General features: G+C 60.1%; 2 protein-coding genes across 2 annotated transcripts in view; one reads left to right on the top strand and one right to left on the bottom strand.

The window, feature by feature from the left end:
* The first annotated feature begins 1,016 nt into the window (after nucleotides 1-1,016).
* Nucleotides 1,017-8,907, top strand: LOC103200796 (cartilage oligomeric matrix protein). Its single transcript, XM_007945369.1, has 19 exons — nucleotides 1,017-1,095; nucleotides 1,344-1,429; nucleotides 1,804-1,855; nucleotides 2,406-2,575; nucleotides 3,243-3,380; nucleotides 3,823-3,897; nucleotides 3,984-4,142; nucleotides 4,308-4,412; nucleotides 4,537-4,644; nucleotides 4,740-4,899; nucleotides 5,576-5,694; nucleotides 5,858-5,910; nucleotides 6,027-6,208; nucleotides 6,440-6,618; nucleotides 6,692-6,740; nucleotides 7,055-7,251; nucleotides 8,027-8,199; nucleotides 8,608-8,747; nucleotides 8,855-8,907. Exons 1-19 carry the CDS (start codon nucleotides 1,017-1,019, stop codon nucleotides 8,905-8,907), a joined length of 2,277 nt encoding a protein of 758 aa, XP_007943560.1.
* A 5,292-nt stretch (nucleotides 8,908-14,199) lies between these two features.
* Nucleotides 14,200-21,371, bottom strand: part of CRTC1 (CREB regulated transcription coactivator 1) — a 66,836-nt gene continuing 59,664 nt past the window's right edge. The window contains exons 10-14 of the mRNA XM_007945482.1: nucleotides 21,241-21,369; nucleotides 20,172-20,276; nucleotides 16,651-16,737; nucleotides 16,097-16,277; nucleotides 14,200-14,411 (exon numbers count right to left, since the gene is read on the bottom strand). Coding sequence (XP_007943673.1) covers nucleotides 14,200-14,411; nucleotides 16,097-16,277; nucleotides 16,651-16,737; nucleotides 20,172-20,276; nucleotides 21,241-21,369 — 714 coding nt within the window. The remainder of the gene's footprint in view (nucleotides 14,412-16,096; nucleotides 16,278-16,650; nucleotides 16,738-20,171; nucleotides 20,277-21,240; nucleotides 21,370-21,371) is intronic.

The following is a 21,371-nucleotide window of genomic DNA, read 5'->3' as shown; positions in this document are numbered from 1 at the left end:
GAAGGAAACAGAGGTGTTTTGTAGAGGCTTGAAAGCGCTGCTGGTCTGGACGGGACTATTTTCCTGATTAGCAGTAATTTTTTATTTTTATTACAGGCTGTTCCCACAGTAGCTGGAGCCCAGCTCGGAAGGTATGGTGCAGCGTTGACAAACAGGAGCCCTGGGCCCCCCCTTGGACCTCCTCCACTGGAGACCTTAAATCCACTCCCTCCCAAGGGGGGTGCTCACCCCCAGCTGGGGACTGCCATACGCACATCCCATGACACAGATGGAGAAACTGAGACACAGATAAGGGTGGAGTTAGGTTACCTGGGCCACCAGACTACTCCCCTTCCCCCAGCTGGAGAAGTTCAGAGTAAGATCAGCAGAGCAGGGAAGGGTGTCACCCACTACCCTCTGGGGAACCAAGAGCTGTACAGGGAGACTGAGGGTCTCTGCTCTCACCCCTCCACCCCTCATCATTTCCCTTTAATCATTATCATCACTAACAATAATATCCATCACCCCATTGCACAAGGGAGGAAACTGAGGCACAGAACCATGTTGTTATTGGCCCATTTACTTAGTTTAGAGGCATGTGAGGAGGGAGTGTAGGGTGGGTTTGCTTGACCCTAAAGCCTGATCCCAAAGCCAATATCCACGAACTGTGACTCAATTTCTCCAAGTGTGAGCTGTGGGGGTGACAATGAGAACTGCCAGGCTTGGCACACAGCAGGGGCGATCAATAAATGCGTGGGAGAACTAGAGGTGTGTTTCCACCTGACTCCCCCACTCACCACCCCTTCACAGGCCCCCTGACTCAGTTTCCCCACCGTGTCCTGGTTCAGCCACTGATGCCCAGCCTGTAAGGCTGAGGGACGTTGAACGCAGAGGCCAGTGGCGCCCCGCCCATCTGTTTACCTTGGGCTGGGCTGGGCTGCCGGTGGGCAGTCCTCTGCCGACCGCTGCCGCCGAGGGATAAATAAGCCCTGCGGCCTCGTGGGCGGCACAGCGCGTCGCCTACCCAGATCCCCGCCATGGCCCATGCCGCCGCCTGCGTTCTCTTGTTCGCCCTGGGAATCCTAGGCGCGTCGGGCCAGGGCCAGATCGCGCTGGGTAAACTGCGCTCGCGCTCGCGCTGCCGCCGGGCGGCCCGCCTCTGGGGAAGGGCCTGGACCCGCGGGCGGCCGGAGGGCTCTCCCAGGGACTCGCGGACTGTTCGCTGGGGTGCTCAGGGCGGAGAAAGCAGGCGGCGGGGGTCGGGAGGCCTGCGTTCTGGGGCGGGGGGGGTGAGATTCTGAAGAACAGGGTGGGAATCTCAAGTCCCCGTACCCCAACGCCACCAGCGCCCCCTGTCGTCGCAGGAGCAGATTTGGGCCCGCAGATGCTACGCGAGCTCCAGGAGACAAACGCGGCGTTGCAGGATGTGCGGGAACTGCTGCGGCAGCAGGTGTGGTTGAGGGGTCGGGGGTCGGGGGTCGGGGTCCGGGCCGAGGGGGGGGGGGGGGGGGAGGGGAATCCAAGGAGGAAGGTCTGTGAAAAGTGTGTGGAAGGAAGAGGAGCCCAGGGGAGGGAATAGGGGAGGGGGACAAGGCTTGGTGGAAGGAAGGTCCGTGCAAATAGGGTGCGGCAGGCAGTGGGGGATGAGAGAAATAGGGTAGTGGGACCAGGGAGAGGAAAGGAGTCGCAGGGAGAGAGCACCGGGCGGGAGTGGGGGACGGGGAGAAAGACGGTCAGTAGGAAGGGAATAGGGAGCCTGGGAGGGGCCCCGAGGAATGAAGAGGGCGCCCCGCTGACGCTGACCGCCCCCCACCCACCCCGCAGGTCAAGGAGATTACGTTCCTGAAGAACACGGTGATGGAGTGTGACGCGTGCGGTGAGAGCCGCGGGCGGGCAGGAGAGAGAAGCTGGGAGAGAGACAGAGGTGGAGACAGAGGAAGAGACGGGGAGACTGGCAGGGAGGGAGAGACAGAGACAGTGGGAGATGGAAAGACAGTGGGAAGAGAGACCGAGATCGTGCAGAGATACCGGGAGGTGGAGAGATCTCCTGCGGGGTGAGGGAAAGAAGCAGAAAACCGGTGGCGCAGGGAAGTGGAGAGCAGGGACCGGGAGAGACTTGGCAGACCAAGAGTGGAGCCGGGGTCCCCTCTGTCCCCTGGGTAGGGTCCTGACTACCGAGCCCACTCAGGTGGTCCTGCCCCGCCTTCCCCGCCCCTGACGTGTGGTTCTGACCGCCCTGCCCCACCCCTGGAGTGAGGTCCCAACACCCTGCCCTGCCCCCGGGGTGGGGTCCCGATCGCTCCGCCCCATACCCAGGGTGGAGTCCTCATCGCCCTGCCCCGCCCCTGGGGTGGGGTCTTGCCCGTCTTGCCCCGCCCCGTGCGGTCCCGACTGACGGCCCCGCCCTCCTCCCCACTCCCCCGCAGGGATGCAGCCGGCGCGCACACCTGGCCTGAGCGTGCGGCCCCTGTCCCACTGCGCACCAGGCTTCTGTTTCCCCGGCGTGGTCTGCACTCAGACCGCGAGCGGCGCGCGCTGTGGTCCCTGCCCCGAGGGCTTCACCGGCAACGGCTCGCACTGTGTAGATGTCAACGAGGTGCGCCCGCCCCCTGTCCCCCACCGCCCGGGCTCCCCTATCCACCGCTGTGGGCGCCCGCTCCCACAGCCTAGGACCCCCACCCTGACAACCCTTCCACCGCCCGGGGGTGCCCGCCCCGACGACCACATGCCCGCCACCGGGGTGATTCTGCCTGGACAACCCCCCTCACCACCAGGGGGTGCCCGTCCTGACGACCCCGCCTCCACCACTTTGATTCCATCCTCAAGACCTCCTTCACCCCCCGAGGGTGCCGGACCTGACATAACCCCCACGGCAGGGGTGATTCTGCCCCCACAATCCCCCTCACCTCCCGGGGGCGCCCGCCCGGACTACCCTCCCACCTCCGGGGGTCTTCCGTCCCCACCATCCCGTAACTGCCGGGTTCGGCCGCCCGGAAGACCACTCCCTCCCGCCGCCGGGGACGCGCGCCACCACAATCCCTCCCCCCGCCCGTGAGCACCCAGCCCACCAGATCCGGCAACAGCCCGCTTCCAGGTTCCCCACCCCCAACTAAGCAAAGCCGGATCTGATCCTAAGAAAATCGCCCCTGCCCGCCCCCAGGACCCCTGCAAGTCCAGACTGACGACCTTTGAGATTTCCTAGTTCAAGCCCCGGAAGTCCCGAGGCGCCGCGCTCTGACCCCCTGCGCCCCCTCTACCCCCAGTGTAACGCTCACCCCTGCTTCCCCCGCGTCCGCTGCATCAACACCAGCCCCGGATTCCGCTGCGAGGCCTGCCCGCCCGGGTACAGCGGCAGTACGCACGAGGGCGTGGGGCTGGCCTTCGCCAAGACCAACAAGCAGGTGAGGGGTCGCAGGGGAGCTCCAATACTCACCTGTGCAGGAGGCTTGTTGTGTTGTTATTTGCCGTCGAGCCGGCCCCGACTCATAGCGACCCCTCCTTGGGTTTCCGAGGCAGTATCACTACGGAAGTAGGATTGCCCAACCTTCCTTCCGAGGAGTGGCTGGTGGGTTTGAACCGCCAGCCTTCTGGTTAGCAGTCAAGTGCCTTAGGCACTATGCTACCAGAGCTCCCGTGCAGGAGGCAGGTGGACCGTTTTATTCAGTAAACAAGCCCACCAGCCTCCGTCCCTCTTCCCAGCCTCGCTGCTGCAACAAGAGAGAGACGGGGATTGGGATCTCAGGGTCCAAGAGGAAGGAGTAGAAGGAGCGGTCGGGCGGGAGGGAGGGCGGGTGTCTGAGTGGGCGGTGACTTCTATGTCCCTCTCACCCACACACACACCAGGTGTGCACGGACATTAACGAGTGTGAGACCGGGCAGCATAACTGCGTCCCCAACTCTGTATGCGTCAACACGCGGGTGAGTCCGGCGGGGTTAGGGGAACAAGAATGGAGACCGGGTGGAAGAGCCTGCGGCCCGCGCTGACCGCCCCTGGCCGTGCACAGGGCTCGTTCCAGTGCGGCCCTTGCCAGCCAGGCTTCGTGGGTGACCAGGCGTCGGGCTGCCAACGGCGCGCGCAACACTTCTGCCCTGACGGAACGCCCAGTCCATGCCATGAGAAGGCTGACTGCGTCCTGGAGCGAGACGGTTCGCGGTCGTGCGTGGTGAGTACACGTGGGCGGGCGGAGCCGCAGGGAGTGTGAGTGGGGAGAGGGGCACTGGGCGATCCGGTGGGCGCACACGGGACGGCGAGAGGAGCGCAGGAGGGCAGCTCGAAGGGGGCGGGGGCAGCCCGGAGGGCCGCGCACCCACTTACCCCAACTCCGTAGTGCGCCGTCGGCTGGGCTGGTAACGGCCTCCTCTGTGGCCGCGACACCGACCTCGATGGCTTCCCGGACGAGAAGCTTCGCTGCTCCGAGCGCCAGTGCCGCAAGGTGGGCGGGGTGGGGCAGGGGGCGGGACCGCGAGATGGGGTCCGCGAAGTGGGCCTGCCTGGCAGTGGCGGCGGGCGGGGCTCTGGCTGGTCACGCTCCTCACGCCGTCTTCTCGCACCCCCAGGACAACTGTGTCACGGTGCCCAATTCAGGGCAGGAGGACGTGGACCGCGACGGCATCGGAGACGCCTGCGACCCAGACGCTGACGGGGATGGGGTCCTCAACGGGGAGGTGGGGCCTAGGGCGGGGCGTCGGCTAGGGCCGGCTCTGGGTGGGGCGACTTTCATCCAGCGGGTTGACCCTCCCCAACCTTTCCCATCTCCCAGGACAATTGCCCGCTGGTGCGAAACCCAGATCAACGCAACGCAGACGGTGACAAGTGGGGGGACGCGTGCGACAACTGCCGATCCCAGAAAAACGACGATCAGAAAGACACAGATAAAGATGGCCGGGGCGACGCTTGCGACGACGACATTGACGGCGACCGTGAGCGCGCTAGGAGTTCGGGGGGTTGGGGCCTTGGGAGGAGGGGTGAGCTCTTCTGGGTAGGGGAAGCCTGGACCAAGCCAGCCCATGAAGTCGAGAGGAAGGCAGAGCCTGGGGGAGGGGCTGAAGGACGTGGACATTACCCGTGAGCTGACGGGGGCATCTAGTGATGCGCCTGGGGTTTAGGGCTGGGGAGGCGGGAACTTTACAGATGAGGAAATACATACTTCGGAATGCGTTACCAGCAGAGTAGGGACCCAGGGGAGCTGTTCCTGTGACTGAGGATGGAGGCCCCAACCCCTGCACCCCTCCCCCATCCCTGTTGTTGTTGTTATGTGCCGTCGAGTCGGCCCCGACTCATAGCGACCCCTCCTTGGGTTTCCGAGGCAGTATCACTACGGAAGTAGGATTGCCCAACCTTCCTTCCGAGGAATGGCTGGTGGGTTTGAACCGCCAGCCTTCTGGTTAGCAGTCAAGTGCTTTAGCCACTATGCTACCAGAGCTCCCTAGCCATCCTAAATCCCTGACATTGGATGTAAGTTTGCAGCTACAGGGAGCCGGGGGTGAGGGAGGCTGTGTCTCCAGCGGCCCTCTCCCTGCCCATGCCCTGCTGGGTAGCCTGGCCCACCTTCATGGGGGGGGAGGGCAGGTCTCTCACTCCACCCCCCTCCTCCAGGTATCCGCAACACGGTAGACAACTGCCCCCTAGTGCCCAACACAGACCAGAAGGATGGCGATGGTGATGGAAAAGGGGACGCCTGTGACAACTGTCCCCAGAAAAGCAACCCTGACCAGGTAGGGGTGCTACATCCAGCGAGGTTAGACCCTGGGTGAGCCCAGTTAGACCATTCCACCCTCGCCACATAGGTACCCCACTCCAGGTGACCCTTGGCTCTGAGTTGGGGTAGGGGTCGGTTTCTGGGACCCTCTGCCTTGACTGTGGCCTCGTCCTCCCCAGAGAGATGTGGACCACGACTTTGTGGGAGACGCTTGTGACAGCGACCAAGATCAGTAAGGAGACCATCCTGTGAAGGAGTGGAAGCCCAGGGGTGGGTGGTGGTGCCCCTTGGCCCCTGACATAGCCCTATGGGAGTCTCATTGCCTGTCTGTGCCCTCTTCTCCTCTAGGGATGGGGATGGGCACCAGGACTCGCGGGACAACTGCCCCACAGTGCCTAACAGTGCCCAGCAGGACTCGGACCATGATGGCCAGGGTGACGACTGTGATGATGATGATGACAACGATGGGGTCCCTGACAGTCGTGACAACTGCCGTGTGGTGCCCAACCCTGGCCAGGAGGACATTGACAGTAGGGCAGGGCGTGCTGGGGGAGTGGCCTGGGTGGTGGTGAACTAGACCTATGGGGGGTAGAATGGGTTGAGCCTGAGGTGACTGGGTGTGCCTTTGTGGGCGTGACCAGCATGGGCATGGGCCAACCTTAGGTGTAGGCAGAGGCTGGGAGCAAGTGGCAGGAGCTGTGGATGGGAGTGGGCTAGGCTTAGCAGTGAGCTCACCATGGGAGTTTTCTACTTCCTTCTAGGGGATGGTGTTGGGGACGCGTGCCAGGGTGACTTTGACGCCGACAAGGTAGTGGACAAGATTGACGTGTGCCCAGAGAACGCTGAGGTCACTCTCACTGACTTCAGGGCTTTCCAGACCGTTGTGCTAGACCCTGAAGGCGATGCACAGATCGACCCCAACTGGGTAGTGCTGAACCAGGTGAGGATGGGGCTAGGGGCGGGCAGCCCAGGGAACCAGTACCAGGGCCTGACTCTTCTTCCCTGACCCCCAGGGGATGGAGATTGTGCAGACGATGAACAGCGACCCAGGCCTGGCTGTGGGTGAGACGCTGTGGGGGATGGGGCCGTGCCTGGGCCTGAGAGCGGCGGGTCTGCACCTACAGGCCGAGGACTTGGAGGGGCAGCAGAGGGCCATGGGTAGTCTGGTTCAGGGAGCATGGCCTAGTCTGGGCCCAAGAGAGGCGGAGTCAGGCTCTGGGAATATGGCAGTGTCTGGGCTCAGTGACCCCAAGGGGTCCAGACCCTGAAAGGGCAGTGCCAAGGGTGGTTCTGGGTTTCCGTAGGGTTTGGGGAGGCCGTGGACCAGAAGGGGTGGGGAAGTGTCCGGGAGTTTCAGTTCCTACCCTCTTCCCTAGGTTACACGGCTTTCAACGGTGTGGACTTTGAAGGCACGTTCCATGTGAACACAGCCACAGATGACGACTACGCAGGCTTTATCTTCGGATACCAGGACAGCTCCAGCTTCTACGTGGTCATGTGGAAGCAGATGGAGCAGACATACTGGCAGGCAAACCCCTTCCGTGCAGTGGCAGAGCCAGGCATCCAGCTCAAGGTGGGGGTAGACCATCACCTATGTCCCTGGGCCCTTCCCCCAAGAACACCTCAGACCTTCCCATAATGTTCTCCACCACCCTGGACCTCCCTGGAGACTCCATCAGCACCCTGAAAGTCTAGGGACTTTCTCCCTAGACTACTGCCAACCTCCACCTCCTTCCCACCCACACCCCCCACAGGTCTCCAAAGCCTGTAGGGACTTCTAGTTCCCCAGCATAATTCTGTGGACCTCAGAACCCTTCCATAGGCTCTGTTCCTCCCAAATGCTCCCACAAGTCCTCAACCACTCCAGCCCTGGTCCCCTAACCTTCCTTTGGGCCTCCAGACCCTCTCACAGAACCTCCAAACTGTACTCTAGACTCCAAATACCTCCTATCAGACCTCCAGCCCCAGTATATCCCTGAAACCCTCTAGCAAATCCCCCATGTCCTCTGACCCCAGTTCATTCCATGGATATCCCCAAACTTCCTAAGGTCACTAAATCCTCCTGCAGGACCCCAAGTCCTCCCAGGCCCTGAATCCGTCCAGGAGCTCCCAAATCCTCTCATGAGCTCCTAGGCCACCACCACCCCACGATCCACTGGACCTTCCCTTTTGGCATCCAGGGAGTCTCCTGTGGGTCCCCTATCCAGCCCCCCAGGCACCTGGGGACTCCCACTCCTCCATGGCCTGCAGCTCTCCCCTTATCCTGCCAAGTATGTTAGGCTTTGGGGGGTTCTGCTGGCCTGCAAAGTCTCTGAACCCCTCCTCCCTGTCCCTGGTGGGAGTGACAGGCTGTGAAGTCCTCCACGGGCCCCGGGGAGCAGCTGAGGAACGCACTGTGGCACACGGGGGACACAGCGTCGCAGGTGCGGCTGCTGTGGAAGGACCCCCGCAACGTGGGCTGGAAGGACAAGACGTCCTACCGCTGGTTCCTGCAGCACCGGCCCCAAGTGGGCTACATCAGGTGGGGACCCCGCAAATGGGCCAGGCCACTGCCTGCTGTGCCCTACCTCACTAAGGGTATCTTTTTTTCTGTAAATTTCTGTAAAATTGAATGATGATGGGGTTCTTAAACTATGCCTGGCCCTGGGGTGCACACAGTAGGTCCTCCCCTAGAAGGTGGAGGTCTCACTCCATATTTCTGCTTCTCCATCCCCTCTAAACCCTGCCAGGAAGTCCAGATGGTCCGTTCAGGACTTACTGTTTCCCTTCCACACTGTTAAACTGGCGCTCAGTTCGGGGGCCCCCGTCCACTCTGACGCCGGCGGGGAGGGGTCCATTCTCCAGGGCAGGAACACTGAGGCCAGGAGAGGGCTGAGTTCTCCTGGGCCTTGCCTCACTGCCCCTCACCCCCCCCACACACGCTGTTCAGGGTGCGATTCTACGAGGGCCCCGAGCTCGTGGCCGACAGCAACGTAGTATTGGATACCACCATGCGGGGCGGCCGCCTGGGGGTCTTCTGCTTCTCCCAAGAGAACATTATCTGGGCCAACCTGCGCTACCGATGCAACGGTGAGCGCGGGGGAGGATAGAGAATGGGATGGGGCGGGGCGAGACCGGGCACTCACGACGCCCCTCCCCTCACCACGCCCCCCTCTCACCTTGTTCCCCCTCCGCAGACACCATCCCCGAGGACTACGAGGCCCAGGCCCAGCGGCTGCAGCGTGCCTAGGAGTCGGGTGTGGGAACTCGCCGCGGGACAACCACCACTCCTGCCAAGGATGGGGACTGTCCCCCGGCCCAGGGGGAAGGGGCGAGGGGCTGCGAGAGGACGAAATAAAGCGTGTTGTGTGCGTGTGTGGAAACGGCGGTGCGGTCTTTCTGCGGGAAGGACTGGGTGGGGGGGAGCGGTTTCCCATGCGTCCCCCTCAGCCCCGTGGCCCCATGCTCCAGCAGCCTGTTGGAGACAGGGAGTTCTGGCCCCGATTTAAGGAGGCCTCCAATTTTACACCGCGTTCCCTACGGGCGATGGAGGCAACGGGACCCCTTAGATCGTCTGCCCCAGAACCCAGGAGTAGGTCTCTGGGGACCCCCAAGCTTGAGGCTCTGCCCCTAGCCGGGCTATGTTCACAAGCATGTCTGTGGATGGGAGAGAGCTGTCCCCGGAGAAAGCACGGTGGCCCCTGCGATGCCTCTGACTCATCCGGTGGGAGCGGGAAGGGATTGGAAGGAAGGAGGAGGCAGAGACGAAAACATCGGAGTTTTATTACATTTCATTACAAAGATGCAAAGATACAAAGACAGAAGCGTCCGCGCCAAGGGAAGAGAGCGGCCGGCCAGCCAGCCCCGCCGCCAGAGTACATGCTGGGGGTGGGGTGGGGACAGGCCGCGGTTTGCATATATCAGCGGGGCGCCCGGCCCCTGGGAGTTCCTACTGAGAGGGGAACAAGGGTGGTGACCTCTAGATCAGGGTGCTGGGAAGACGGGGCTGAGTACCAACGCCCCCAATCCCGGCCCCGGGGGACAGGGACAGAGATCCCCCGCCAGCAGCAGAAGTCCTCTAGCACCCTCACCCAGACTCCAGCCCTTGCTCCCACCTGATGGGAAACTGACCCTCACCCCCACTCCCCCTGCCTGCCTGCCTGCCTGTGGGGGACTTGGTCCTGCCCCCTCTATGCCCTTGGGAGTGGGTGTTGCCAGGCACCAGGGGCAGGCCTGGGGGTGCAGGTCGCCCCACCTCCCTGCTCTTGGAGAGCTATAAAGGGTACAGTGTCCACAGCCAGTGTTAGTGTGAGGCCTGCCTGTGCCCACGTGCGGCTGTGGCAGACAGTTCCCATTTCCCACCGTTTCCAGCCAGGCTGGGACCCTAGGAGGTGGCAGGACGATGCCTAAGGGCTATATACCCACCTTCAGGCACAGGAGACCCCCAGAGGTGGGGGCCCAGGGAGGACTGGGGGTATAAATGCACCCAGCTTCCCACTCACTCCAGGTGGGTCCCAGTTCCCTGACTGTGCCACCCAGAGGAACAATGGCCAGTGACCTCAGTGCTGACCTGTGGTCCCAAGCCAAGGATGCCCTGTGTTCTATCCCTGCACTAAAGACTCCTAAGTCTTGGCCCCCACACGAAGGGCCCCCCATATCCTCGCTCCTGCACTTGTCCCCCCATATCCCAGCACCCACACTGTGTCCTAGCCCCTGCAGAGGGTCCCCACATCCCAGTCCCTACCTCAAGGGTTCCCCTGTATCCTTTGACCAGTGGCTCTCCCAGGTCTGGTGAGGGTGACTAGAGCTGCCACTATGATGGGGGTGGGGTGGAAGGATACAGGCAGGGCCCTCCATTACTGCCACGCTCGCTCACTCCACTCAGCCTGCACCAGAGCTGAGGTGCAAAGACAGCCTTTGGGAATACAGAAATGGACTCAGATTCAGACAGGGCAGGTGCATAGATTAATGTTCGGTCACCAGTGATGTGGAGGACCAGGGGTGCGGGCTGCCCCCCACGTCCTCGGCACCTCTGAGGCCCCTGGGAGGTCACCAGGCCCAAGATGCTGTACAGAAGGGTAGCCTCCCACCAGCACCTGCCCCTGAGCCCCCTGCCCTGGCCTGCCCCACCACAGTTAGTGCCAGGCACAGTCCCATACTGAGGTCTGTCCCCACAGCAGGACACATGGCAGACGGACATACAAGGGACCTCTCATCCTCTGCAAGGACCTCTGGTAGGGTAGTGCCTAAGGCATTTGACTGCTAACCAGAAGGTTGGTGGTTCAAACCCACAAGCCACTCCTCGGAAGATTGGGCAATCTCCTTCCATAGTGATACTGCCTCAGAAACCCAAGGAGGGGTCGCTATGAGTCGGGTCTGACTCGACGGCACATAACAACAACAACAACAAATCATCCTCTGCGTGGGGGCCTCTCATTGTTCAACAAACACCAGGTCTCACCTACTCGCTGTGACACCCAGCCTTGGAATGATCCACCTGGGGTACGGCCCCTCCAAAAATTCAAGCCAGAAACACAGACTTCAGACTCCTCTTTCCTGGGCCCCACAGGAGGATGAAGGGCAGCAAGCAGACCCTCTGCCCACCCTCCACGCCCCACCCAGAGGGAGGCAGAGGGTCTTGGGGAAGTGTCCTTTGGGGTAAAGGCCCCCAACATGGGCCTCTCCTCACCCTCACACCCTACAGCCCTTACATTAGGCAGGCCTGGGGGACCCCTGTACCCCCATAAGAGGACCTGCCCCTCAAGGTGTCCCCATGACTGGCTCACCCTTTCCAGCAGTTGGCCAGTTTCTGAGTGCTGCCAGCTGCAGGACTTTCAAATTCTGTTCAAGTGTCGAGTCGACAAAGCCCTGGGCCTTCCCCTGAAGGGTCTTAGAACCTCCTGTCCCTGAAGGGCTGGCACCCGCCCTAGCCCTCAGAAGGGCATCAGGAGGGCACTGGGCATGCGAGGAGGGCCAAAAGGGAGTGGACAGGGTGTCCCCAACACACGGCACTGGCCTATCCTCATTTGTGCAGGCTGGGCACTGAGCCAGCACCTCACTCGGGTTGCCTGCTACCTGTGACACGGGGATGCCACCTTGAGTAGGCCCTGGTTTCCCTCCCATGGCAGCCCCCCAGGGTAGCAGTAGGACAGGGGCACCAACTCTTCTGGTGACAGAGGTGGGGAGCTGACTCTGGGTCCCCCTTGGCCCAACTGCCACATGCAGAGAGCAAGCTCACCGCCCCTGCAGACCTGAGACAGGATGGGAAACCCAGGCAGGGGCATGAGGGAGGCTCGCTCTCTCTCTCGCTCTCTCAGCCCTTGCTGTTCTGGGGGACTTGGCCAGGTTGGGGGCAAGCGGGAGGACAAGTGTCCAGGCCTGCCTCAAGAGAGAGGACAAAGGCGCCAAATCTATATACATGATGCCAGGGAACCCCAGCAGTCCCCCAGCCATCTCCCTGCAGCCTAACAGAAACCCCAGTATTTTCATACCCATTCAGGTGGCTGGGTCCTATCTGCTGTTTTGTCTCAGAAAGTCTTGGCAACTTAAGAATATTTAGTAGAGAAATGACACTTAAAAAATAAAATAAAATAAAACACCCCACAGTACACTCCAGAGGTCTGCGCAGCCCCAGGAGGGCACTGACCCTGTGACACAGGCACCCCAGATACTGCCTCCCACCTGGCCCTAAATCCCTGTCCCCTGTCCCTAGGGAAGCTTCAAGGGACGTCAGTCACCCCCAATGGAAAACTAACACAAGTAACGATGGAGCTGGGCCACCAATTAACATGACTCAGGGTGCACAGCAGAACGCAGGTCCCCGAGATCAATGTTCTTGCCACCAGGTACCTCGGGGAGCTGTGGCAGCCGGCAGAGGGTGTGGCCTGAGCTGGGGAACAGGCAGATCGCTGTATTAAGGCCGTATGTAGTTTAAAAGTTCTGCATAACGAGTCGAAATCATCATCATAAAACTCTCCTATGTACAAGTTACATGTAGTGTCTCTTTGAAAAAAAAAAAAAAAGTCCCGTCTCTCATCTCAGGCCCCACCACCTGCCTGCCTCCAAGAACAATGGAGGGGAGCGGGGAGCCTGGTTCTCAGGGGACTGGCCAACAGCGTCATGGGGGTGAAAGTGTGGGAGCTGGGCCATCACTGGGATGAGCTGGGTCAAGTCTGCTCCCTCTCAGACAGAGACCCTTCATGGATGGCGCCTGACACCACAGGAAGAGCTAAGCAGAAGGGGCAGGCAGGGCGGGCAGAGGCAAGCACATCTTGAAGGGGGACAGGCTCAAGTTCCAAAGCAGCCAAGGGGTCCGTAGTGCAAAGGGTCAGAGATGGCCCAGGGCCCAGCCACAGCCCCAGGTCCATCACTAGTCTTGGGGGGTATTTCTAGAAGCACCTGGAACCTTCTAGAATGGGGCACCAGCTGGACACCTGCCACAGGGAGTGCCACCTAGTTCTTGCAGACCCTCAACCAAAACCCGGCCCCTCCCCAGGGCTTTGCTGTGCTAGAGGCTGCAGATGGCTCCGACTCTAAATTTTGGACAAATCAGGGTGTACTTGCTTCCAGTTAGAGTAAAAATATACACAAGGGGGCTTGGGGTCAAACATGCTGGCAGCCAAGGGTCAGCCGGAAGCGTTCGGTCCTTGTCTATGACCAAAATATAAATATGAACCAAAAGAAAAACAACATGACAGAAATGCCCTGGCTGCCTCTGCCCCGATTCCTTAAAGAGCAAGATGAAACTGTTAACAAGAACAACGACCGAGGACAGACAACGAAAGATTGAAAGCTGTTGAAACCCCCGGAATCATTCCTGCCTCCCTGAGCATCTGCGAACGGTCTTCCATTCCTGGGTGGAAGTTTCACGCAGCAGAGGTGACCAAGGACCAGCCGAGGCTGGGGGGCTCAGGAAGGGGATTCAGCCGCTGCTGCTGGGGACGCTCTGTCCACACCGCGCCTCCACTGCGCGGAGCCCAGCATCTTGGGTGTGCTCAGAAATATAAAAGACAGCGGTCAAAATAGTGTTTATTTTGCTTTGGGTCCGGGCCCCTCTCTAGTGCCGGCTCCCTGGGATGGTGGCCTGGATGGCAGAGGGCGGGGCGGAGGAAGGCAGTGAGAGCTGGACAACAGTCGAAGATGCACCTCGATACGCCCTCCAGGCCAGCGGCCCCCGTCACATGCTCTTGGTATCTTACAGGGGCCCGCTCACGCCCCAGGCGGGAAAAGGGGCAAGAACGCGCAGGGGTGGGCGACAGGCAAGGGACTCAGGCCTCCGACCTCCACAGACCTGAGCGGACAGCCCAGGCAAGTGGGCAGGGATAACCAGAAGTGGCCATGAGCAGGGGGCTCAGGCCTCTGACTCCCACCCAGCCAGGCCCACAGCCTCACGCTGGGACAAGCGGGCAGGGGACAACCAGGAGGCAGCGGGCGGGCAGGTGGGGCGCTTTGCAGCATCGCAAGCTCAGAATCACAAGCTCGGCCGGTGCATGGCGGCGCTGTGGGGACCACTAACCACGGTGGCGGCGGTGGTGGCAGCTGCTCAGAGACGGTCCATCCGGAAGGTGTCCTCGGTGGCTGGGTCAGTCAGGACCATGTCGGGGTCATTGAGCATGTGCAGCCCGTCCAGGGTCAGAGGGTCGATCTTGAGCTCGTCCAGGGGGAACTGGGCGTCGGCGTCAAAGCTGACGTCACCGACGCCGGCCAGCGAGCTGGTCAGTTCTTTAGAGAGGCTGGGAGGGGACTCTCCGGTTACTGGGGGGGGGACACAAAGGGAACAGCTGAGCCCTGGATTCTTGTGTCTCATCAGTGAGCACTATGCCTGTGTCCCTCATCAGTGTTCTCACCCAGGGTAACTCTGCCCCAAGGGGACACTGGCTAAGGCCTGCAGACATTCTTGGTTATCTCAACTGAGCGGGGTGCTAATGACATTGAGTGGGTGGAGCCCAGGGATGCTGCTCAGCACCCTACCGTGCACAGGATGCCCCACTCCAGAGGATGATCCAGGCCCAGAGGGCAACGACGCCAAGGGGGAGAAACCCTGCATTAACAATTTGGGAAAAACTGAGTTTGATCCCTGCTTACACTATATACCAGGTTAAATTCCCAGTGAGTTAAAGGGCGTAAACCAAGGTGGTCCTCCAAAAAACCAACCAACCAACACACACAGTTGACACTGAATTGTTTCTGATTCAGTGACTCATGGTGACCCTATATGGACCAGAGGAGAACTGGGCTCCATAAGCGTTTCAAGCTTAAATTTTGGAAGATCATCAGGACTTTCTTCTGAGGCACCTCCAAACTTTTAGTCTGCAACCGTGCACCAGATGGTTTGCACCACCCAAGGGCTCCAGGAGGATCCTGTTTCCGCGGTTTCCGCCCTCTCCCTCCCCACTCAGTTTGTGTATTTAAATGTGTGCAGCTCCCTGGATGTCCAAGTCAGATGGGCTACAGCATCTCTTGGGAGTCAATGGAATGCTCAAGCCCAAGGGTTCTCACCTAAGGGCAATTCTGACCCCCAGAGGACACTCAGCAATGTCTGGGGGCACCTGTGCTTGTCATGACTGGGGCGCTACTGGCATCAAGTAGGTGGAAAACACGGCTGCTGCTCCACACCCTACAGTGCACAAGATTGCCCCAGCCCGGAGAATGGTCTGGCCCTCAACATCAGTGCTGACCTGATGGGAGCCGAGCCAGGACTCTAACCCCAACTCAAGCCTGGCTCGACCAGGAGGTCCACATGGGTGAGCGTGTGTGACTGGTGATGCTGGCATGGTCATGTGCCAGGGGCAGCAGGGACAAGGACTTCCCTGCGGGGACACAGTGCTGCATAGGTGAGGGGAAGCCTGGTCCCAGCAGGAACTTCAAGCCATGAAGCCCCAGGTGCTTTACTAGAGATGAGACTTCAGGCCTGTTTCCCCAACTGGTAAGTTGGTATCAAAACCACTGACCCTGAGGGCTATGAGGACAAGCCCAGGAGTCTGATTTCCCCATTTCCCCCAAGATTCACACTTGAAGCCAGGCTATAGGAGGCTCCACCAAGAGATGCCAGCAGGGGCCGCTGGAGGGCGCTCTCACCCTCCACTCCAGCAGCTCTGGCAGCTCAGGAAAACACTTTTTCCCTTAATAAAGCCCAGAGTCCCCAGGGAATATGGGGAGGAGGGAGGGCTTGGGCTCTGTGCTGGATAAGTGCCCCTGCTCAGGCTTCTTAATAGTGCTGGTCACGGTGTGTGACAGTTGTTACATGTGTCAGCCCACACCACAGTCACGCATGTCCCAGCCCACATGCCCACTCAGCAGGCCAGGGACTGCTGGGGCATGGGGGGTCCTAAGACTCCTACTGTGCTTGCTTGGACCATCGGGCGCTGGACACATGGCCCCAGGTATATCCCTGCCCTGGCTTAGGGTTGGGGTCTCAGGCCTCCCCTGCCCCTGCTCACCTGTGAGGATGATGTTAGGGATGCCTCCATGGCTCGGGTACCCCAGTGGCGTGGTGTCTGGCAAGCTGCCGTGGCTGCCCGTGAGCCCCATCATGGCGGCCTGTGAGTAGCTGAGCGTCGAGCCAGGGCTGTACACGCTGCCTGAGCTGATGGCTCCCTCTACCATGTTGAACTGCTCCAGCTGGAGGTGGGCAAGGTGGCTGTCAGCCCACGGGCACCCTAGGCAGATGTGCACACCCTCCCCACAGAGCACTCCCCTCCCAGGTCCCCAATAGATGGAAGATGAACAAGCGAGGGACCAGCCCCTAGACCTCACCTACTGCCCCAGCCCCCAATTCCTGTCCTGGCCCTGCCCCATTTTGGCTCTGCCACCACCCCATACTGGCTCTGTACCCCCACCTCAGTCCTGGCCCCACTCAGTCCTCTCCTTCCCTTCCCCTGACATGAGGTATCTTCTGACCTGTCTGTCCCATCCCATCATCCAGGCCCCATCCTCATCCCACCCTGGGTTCCTCAACACCGTGGGCCTGGGCCCTTCTTTGGCCCTGGCTCACCTGGTGGGACAGGGCGTTGGCCTGCCTGGCTGCCATCTGCTGCTCATAATAGGAGTCCCCAAAGACGCTGCCCAACGTGGAGGAGTGCTGTGGACAGAGAGAGGCTGCTGGGGGTGGGCTCTAGCCAGGGGAGCCTCTCAGGAACCCCGAAGGACACTCATGACATGGAGGAGATGGCAACCTTCACTCTAGGGCCCCACCTTTGGAGACTGGCGGCGAGGGTGCACTAGATGCCCTGTGATGCACTTCTTCCCATGGCCTGCTTCCTGGGGGCCTCTGTACCTCCCCCTCAAGTCCAGGTTGGGGGGCAGTTCCACTTCCACTAGATGGAAGGTGGGGGGCAGAGGGACAGGCATCAGGAGAATGGGGTGTGACTGGGGTCAAGGCAGGAGTCATCTCTCCCACTCAGGACAGTAAGGGAGCTTGGTGGCCCCCAGCTAGCCCAGGAGAAGATGTAGGACAGGTAGGCGGGGAGGGCCAGAGCCGAGACAATGCACTGAGCATGAGTGCAGGCAGCCCCAGAGGGGGATGTGACTCCTGTGCCCCAGGACCTCAGAGCTTCCCACAGCTGGAAGCCACCTCCTGCAACCCAGCCTATCTTCTCTGCTGCCCTCAGTTGCCCCCAAAGGGGTCACATAATCCATGAGACTACTGTGTGTCCAGGGAAGTGTCTCCACAGAACAAATGCCCTGAACCTTCTCTCTCTGAGCTTTGTCCCAGAAAGACATAAAAACACCCTGCCAGACGCTATAGAAAGACCCCCCACATACCTGGAAGATGCTATAGAAAGACCCCCACATGCCTGGAAGATGCTATGGAAAGACTGCCATGCCCCTACGGACACTACAGAAAGACCCCCATGCCCTGACAGACACTACAGAAAGATCCCCCACATGCCCTGATGGATGCTAGAGAAAGACCCCCATGCCCCGACAGACACTGTGCCCCAAAAGACGCTCCACAGACAGATGCTCCAGAAAGACCCACGAGTGCCTGGGAACACTAGAAAGAGCTCCATGTGCTCTGACAGCGGCCAAAGCCAGAAGCCAGGGACTTGGTTGACCAGAGAGGAGCTGACCACACAAAACGCAGGCCCAACTGGTTGCTGTGTGTGGTCAGCAGGGCTGAAAGCAGAAGGGGAGATGCCCAACGCTGGAATGAGGGACATGAGAGTCTGTGAGGGTGGACTTCCCTGTGCCTCTCAAATGCCAGGAAATATAGGAAATGGCAACATGGCCAAAACTCTACTGTCATGGGTTGAACTGTTCCCCAAAAAGATGTGTCAAATATCCTAACCCTGGTACCTGTGAATGTGACCTTGTTTGGAAACAGGGTCTTTGCAATGATCGGTTAGATTAACAAGAGGTCATACTGGAGTGGAGGGTCCTAATCCTATGTGACTCTTGTCCTTGTAAGAGAGGAGAAGAGACAGAGATAGACAGGAAGATGCCACGTAGAAGATACACCCACAGGCCCAGGACGCCTGGAGCCGCCAGAAGCCGGAAGAGGCAAGGAAGGATCCTTCTCTAGAGCCTCAGGAGAGAAAACGCCCTGCAGACACCTCGATTTTGTCCTTTGGCCTCCAGAACCATGAGAAAAATCAGTTCGTCCTTTTTTTTTTTTTTTTGAGATTTGGGTAATTCCTACTGTTTTAAGCCCCTCAGTTTGTGATACTTCATTATAGCAGCCACAGGAGACTGGACACCCACCTTTACTCTAAAAATCAACACTTCAGGTTTTGAAAAGGGAGCCACCAACTTGTGGCTGGACTTCCCCAATAAAGAACAGATAGCAGGATGGTGCCTGATACAGCTCAGCCGTCCAGGCCTCTTCGGAAGCCAAGGCTGGTTCCTGGGGCCATGGGTCAGTGATCGTTTGTCTCTGGACAGGGGTGATAATGACTCAGCTCCCCAGCTCTTCAAGGCTGCCCCACTCTTATGGTTCCACACACGGCAGACAGACACACCTACAAGCACGGCTGGACAGATGGCAGCACTCTTGCTGTCTGCATGGGGCCAGCCAATCTGCTTCAGATTTGGGCCTAAGAATTAACCGATCATTTGGGTGACCCAATCCCTGATTCTTGTCCTTCCCTTGGTGAGAGGGACGTGACTCAGGGATCAGCAACTGTTGTCTGCTGCCCCAGGGGGAACTTGCACAGTTCAGCAACGTCCTACCCCCCACCTGTTTCTCCCAAATCCCTCACACTGCTGCTCTCAAGACCAGTATGTTGAAGGAGCCGAGACCTTCAGACTGGCGTGCAGGAACTGAGAGCGCATGGACATCAAGACTGCCCTCAACATCATCATTGCTTGCTAGGGTCACTGCCACCGTCCCCCACTCACATGGAGCCAGGAGGCTGCATGGGACTGGCCCCAGGAGCCCCCTCCCCCCATGCAGTGATAGAAAAGGTAGGAGTCTCTGTGTGCGTAGGAGAGCCCTGCCCTGTCCCTGAAGTCCCTCCTGCATCAGGCAGAGAGCAACAAGGCCACCTGGGGTCCTGCTCAGGGCCTGGGTGCTGCAGTGGTTTCTGGGAGCTTGGAAGCTCCCAGGACTGCAGGGAAAGACCCATGACTGCAGAGCTGCGGGTGCTGTGAAGCCCCTTATTCCACGAGGGGAGGGTCTACTAACGCTACAACTCTCACTGGGGGTGAACCCAGAAGCCTCTGTAGGATGAAGGGGTCAGGAAACTCTGAGGAGACTGGGGGTGGGTCAGAGATCCATGCTCACTTTGAATGTGGCAGGAGTGAGGGGCAGATGTGGTAGGAAACCCTGGAGTCTGTTAAGATGTGCAGCAAAGCCCTCTGACTGCTGGGGTCTGGGATGGCCTCAGGCTCCCTGTCTGTGAAATGGGGCACAGACCCCTATGATTCTAAGGCTCTGTGGAGACCGCCCAGCCTGGGATGAGCATGATGACTCTGCCTCCCCAGCTCCATAAGGCTGTCGGGGCAGGGGGCAGGAGGGGCGGGGGATGGATAGGGGCCAGAACCCTAGGCACCTGTGTTCTCCCACAGTGAGGGATCCTCTGGGAGTTCAGAGCTCAGGGCGGGGCAGGGTCACACCTCAGAGCACACAATGGGGCAGACTGGGAATTTATGGCTGTGGAGCCTTGAGGCCTGTCGTTGGCTCTTGAGTAAAGGGCCCAGGTGAGGCTGATGCAGGCCTAGGCCATCACTAACACAAGTGGTGACCCACAGGGACCTCAGAGGTGTGGGCAGCTGTGGGGAGGGCCAGTTGGTGCTGGAAGCAGTGCCTCTCTCCATCATCCAGGCATCTGTCCCTGGACAGCCCCCACTTAGCACCCTGTTTTTACTCTGCTTCTTGGCCAGCCCCACCTCCTAGTCCTGTACCCCCTTGTTCCTACCTCCCACCTGGTGCCCCATCAGTAGCCCCCAGCCCTGCCAGGCCCCAGCCGATGGACATGGATGAGATGGGATGGGGTGCAGGTAGGGGCACAGACAGAGACACACAGGAAACACACAGCTGCACAAGTGGAAGGATGAGGGTGATGGTGTGCTCACCTGTGGGGAGCTCCCAGGGGAGAAGCCTTGGTTGGAGACAGGTGAGGTGGGAGACTGGTTGGCTGGGGAGCCGGCACTCGTGCGGTACTGCTGCAGGGACGGTGCCTGCAAGACAAGGGGGTCAGCACGTAGACCCACCCAGCTAGGGGCACATGGCTGGGCCTCCTGGGAGCACCCTTTCCCCACTGAGCCCCTGCAGCCCCTCCTGGGCACCAAGGAGTGACCTGTGTGGAAGCAGGAGGGGGTCTTTCTCTCCTGGATGTGCTGGGCGGCAGTCACTCCATCCTCTGAGCCCACCCCACTCGTATCCCATATCCCCCCAAGCATCTCTGCTCCAATGGAAGACACCCAGCCAAGGGCATCAGAAGACTGGGGGTACCATGCACTCCAGCTTTAGGATCCCCTTCTTGTATCTGTCATTTCCCCTAAAGGACAGGTTTGGGCACCTCTTGGGGGGCATTCAGGGTGGGACCTCTGAGGGTCTCCAACTGTGTGGTGAGTGGGAGGCTCACTGCATCCCAAACACTGGGTCCTGCTCCCCTAGGTCTGGCCCTTACCCCTGGGGAAACAGGGTAAACGTCTGGGCAGCCCAGGGAATATGGGGGCTGAGGGGCAAACCAAACCCTGGTGACCATGAGTCTCACAGAGCTGCCCTCAGATACCCCTCCCAAGTTCTCCTGGGTCCCTCCTTTACCAGAAATCCATTCCCTGAACCCTCTGAGCTCTTTCCACCTCTACAGAAGCCAGATTCAGGGAGGGAAAGGCTACAAGAGGGACAAGGGGTGTCTGGAAGCCCAACATGGGGCAGCCCATCTGGTATGGAGCCTGGGGCAAGTAGCCACTCCCCCTGCCTCTGTTTTCCCATCTACACAGTTGGGTAGCAGCCTTGGCTGAGGCTCCTGACTGTCCCTCTGCCTGTACCCCTTGCAGCCTTTCTCCTCCCTCCCTTAACCCCCTACCTGTGCTCCCCACCCTGAGCCCACAGCCTATCCCCCTGCCCCTCATCCTTGGTCCCCTTCTCCAAATTCCCAGCCTGGACCCCTAGAGCCCAGTCCACTTCCCAGCTCACCGATGCAACGTCAATCCCCAGGGGCGGCTGGCCAGGGCTTTCAGCTGGGGATGGGGGCAGTGAGGATGGCAGGGTGACCGGGAGTGGAGGCAGCTGTGGGCCACGAGGCAGGCTGGCACTGGGCATCAGGG

The sequence above is a fragment of the Orycteropus afer genome, unplaced genomic scaffold, assembly GCF_000298275.1.
Source record: "Orycteropus afer afer isolate SDZICR_OR568_19922 unplaced genomic scaffold, OryAfe1.0 scaffold00136, whole genome shotgun sequence".
Lineage (NCBI taxonomy): Eukaryota > Metazoa > Chordata > Mammalia > Tubulidentata > Orycteropodidae > Orycteropus > Orycteropus afer.
This window is presented reverse-complemented; position numbering and strand designations above follow the sequence as displayed.

Bases quoted from the DNA above. Each gene is read 5' to 3' on its own strand.
- LOC103200796 (XM_007945369.1), top strand. From the start codon at position 1,017: ATGGCCCATGCCGCCGCCTGCGTTCTCTTGTTCGCCCTGGGAATCCTA. The intron at 1,430-1,803 runs GTGTGGTTGAGG...CCCACCCCGCAG, and splicing joins GGGAACTGCTGCGGCAGCAG to GTCAAGGAGATTACGTTCCT. The intron at 6,619-6,691 runs GTGAGGATGGGG...CCTGACCCCCAG, and splicing joins ACTGGGTAGTGCTGAACCAG to GGGATGGAGATTGTGCAGAC.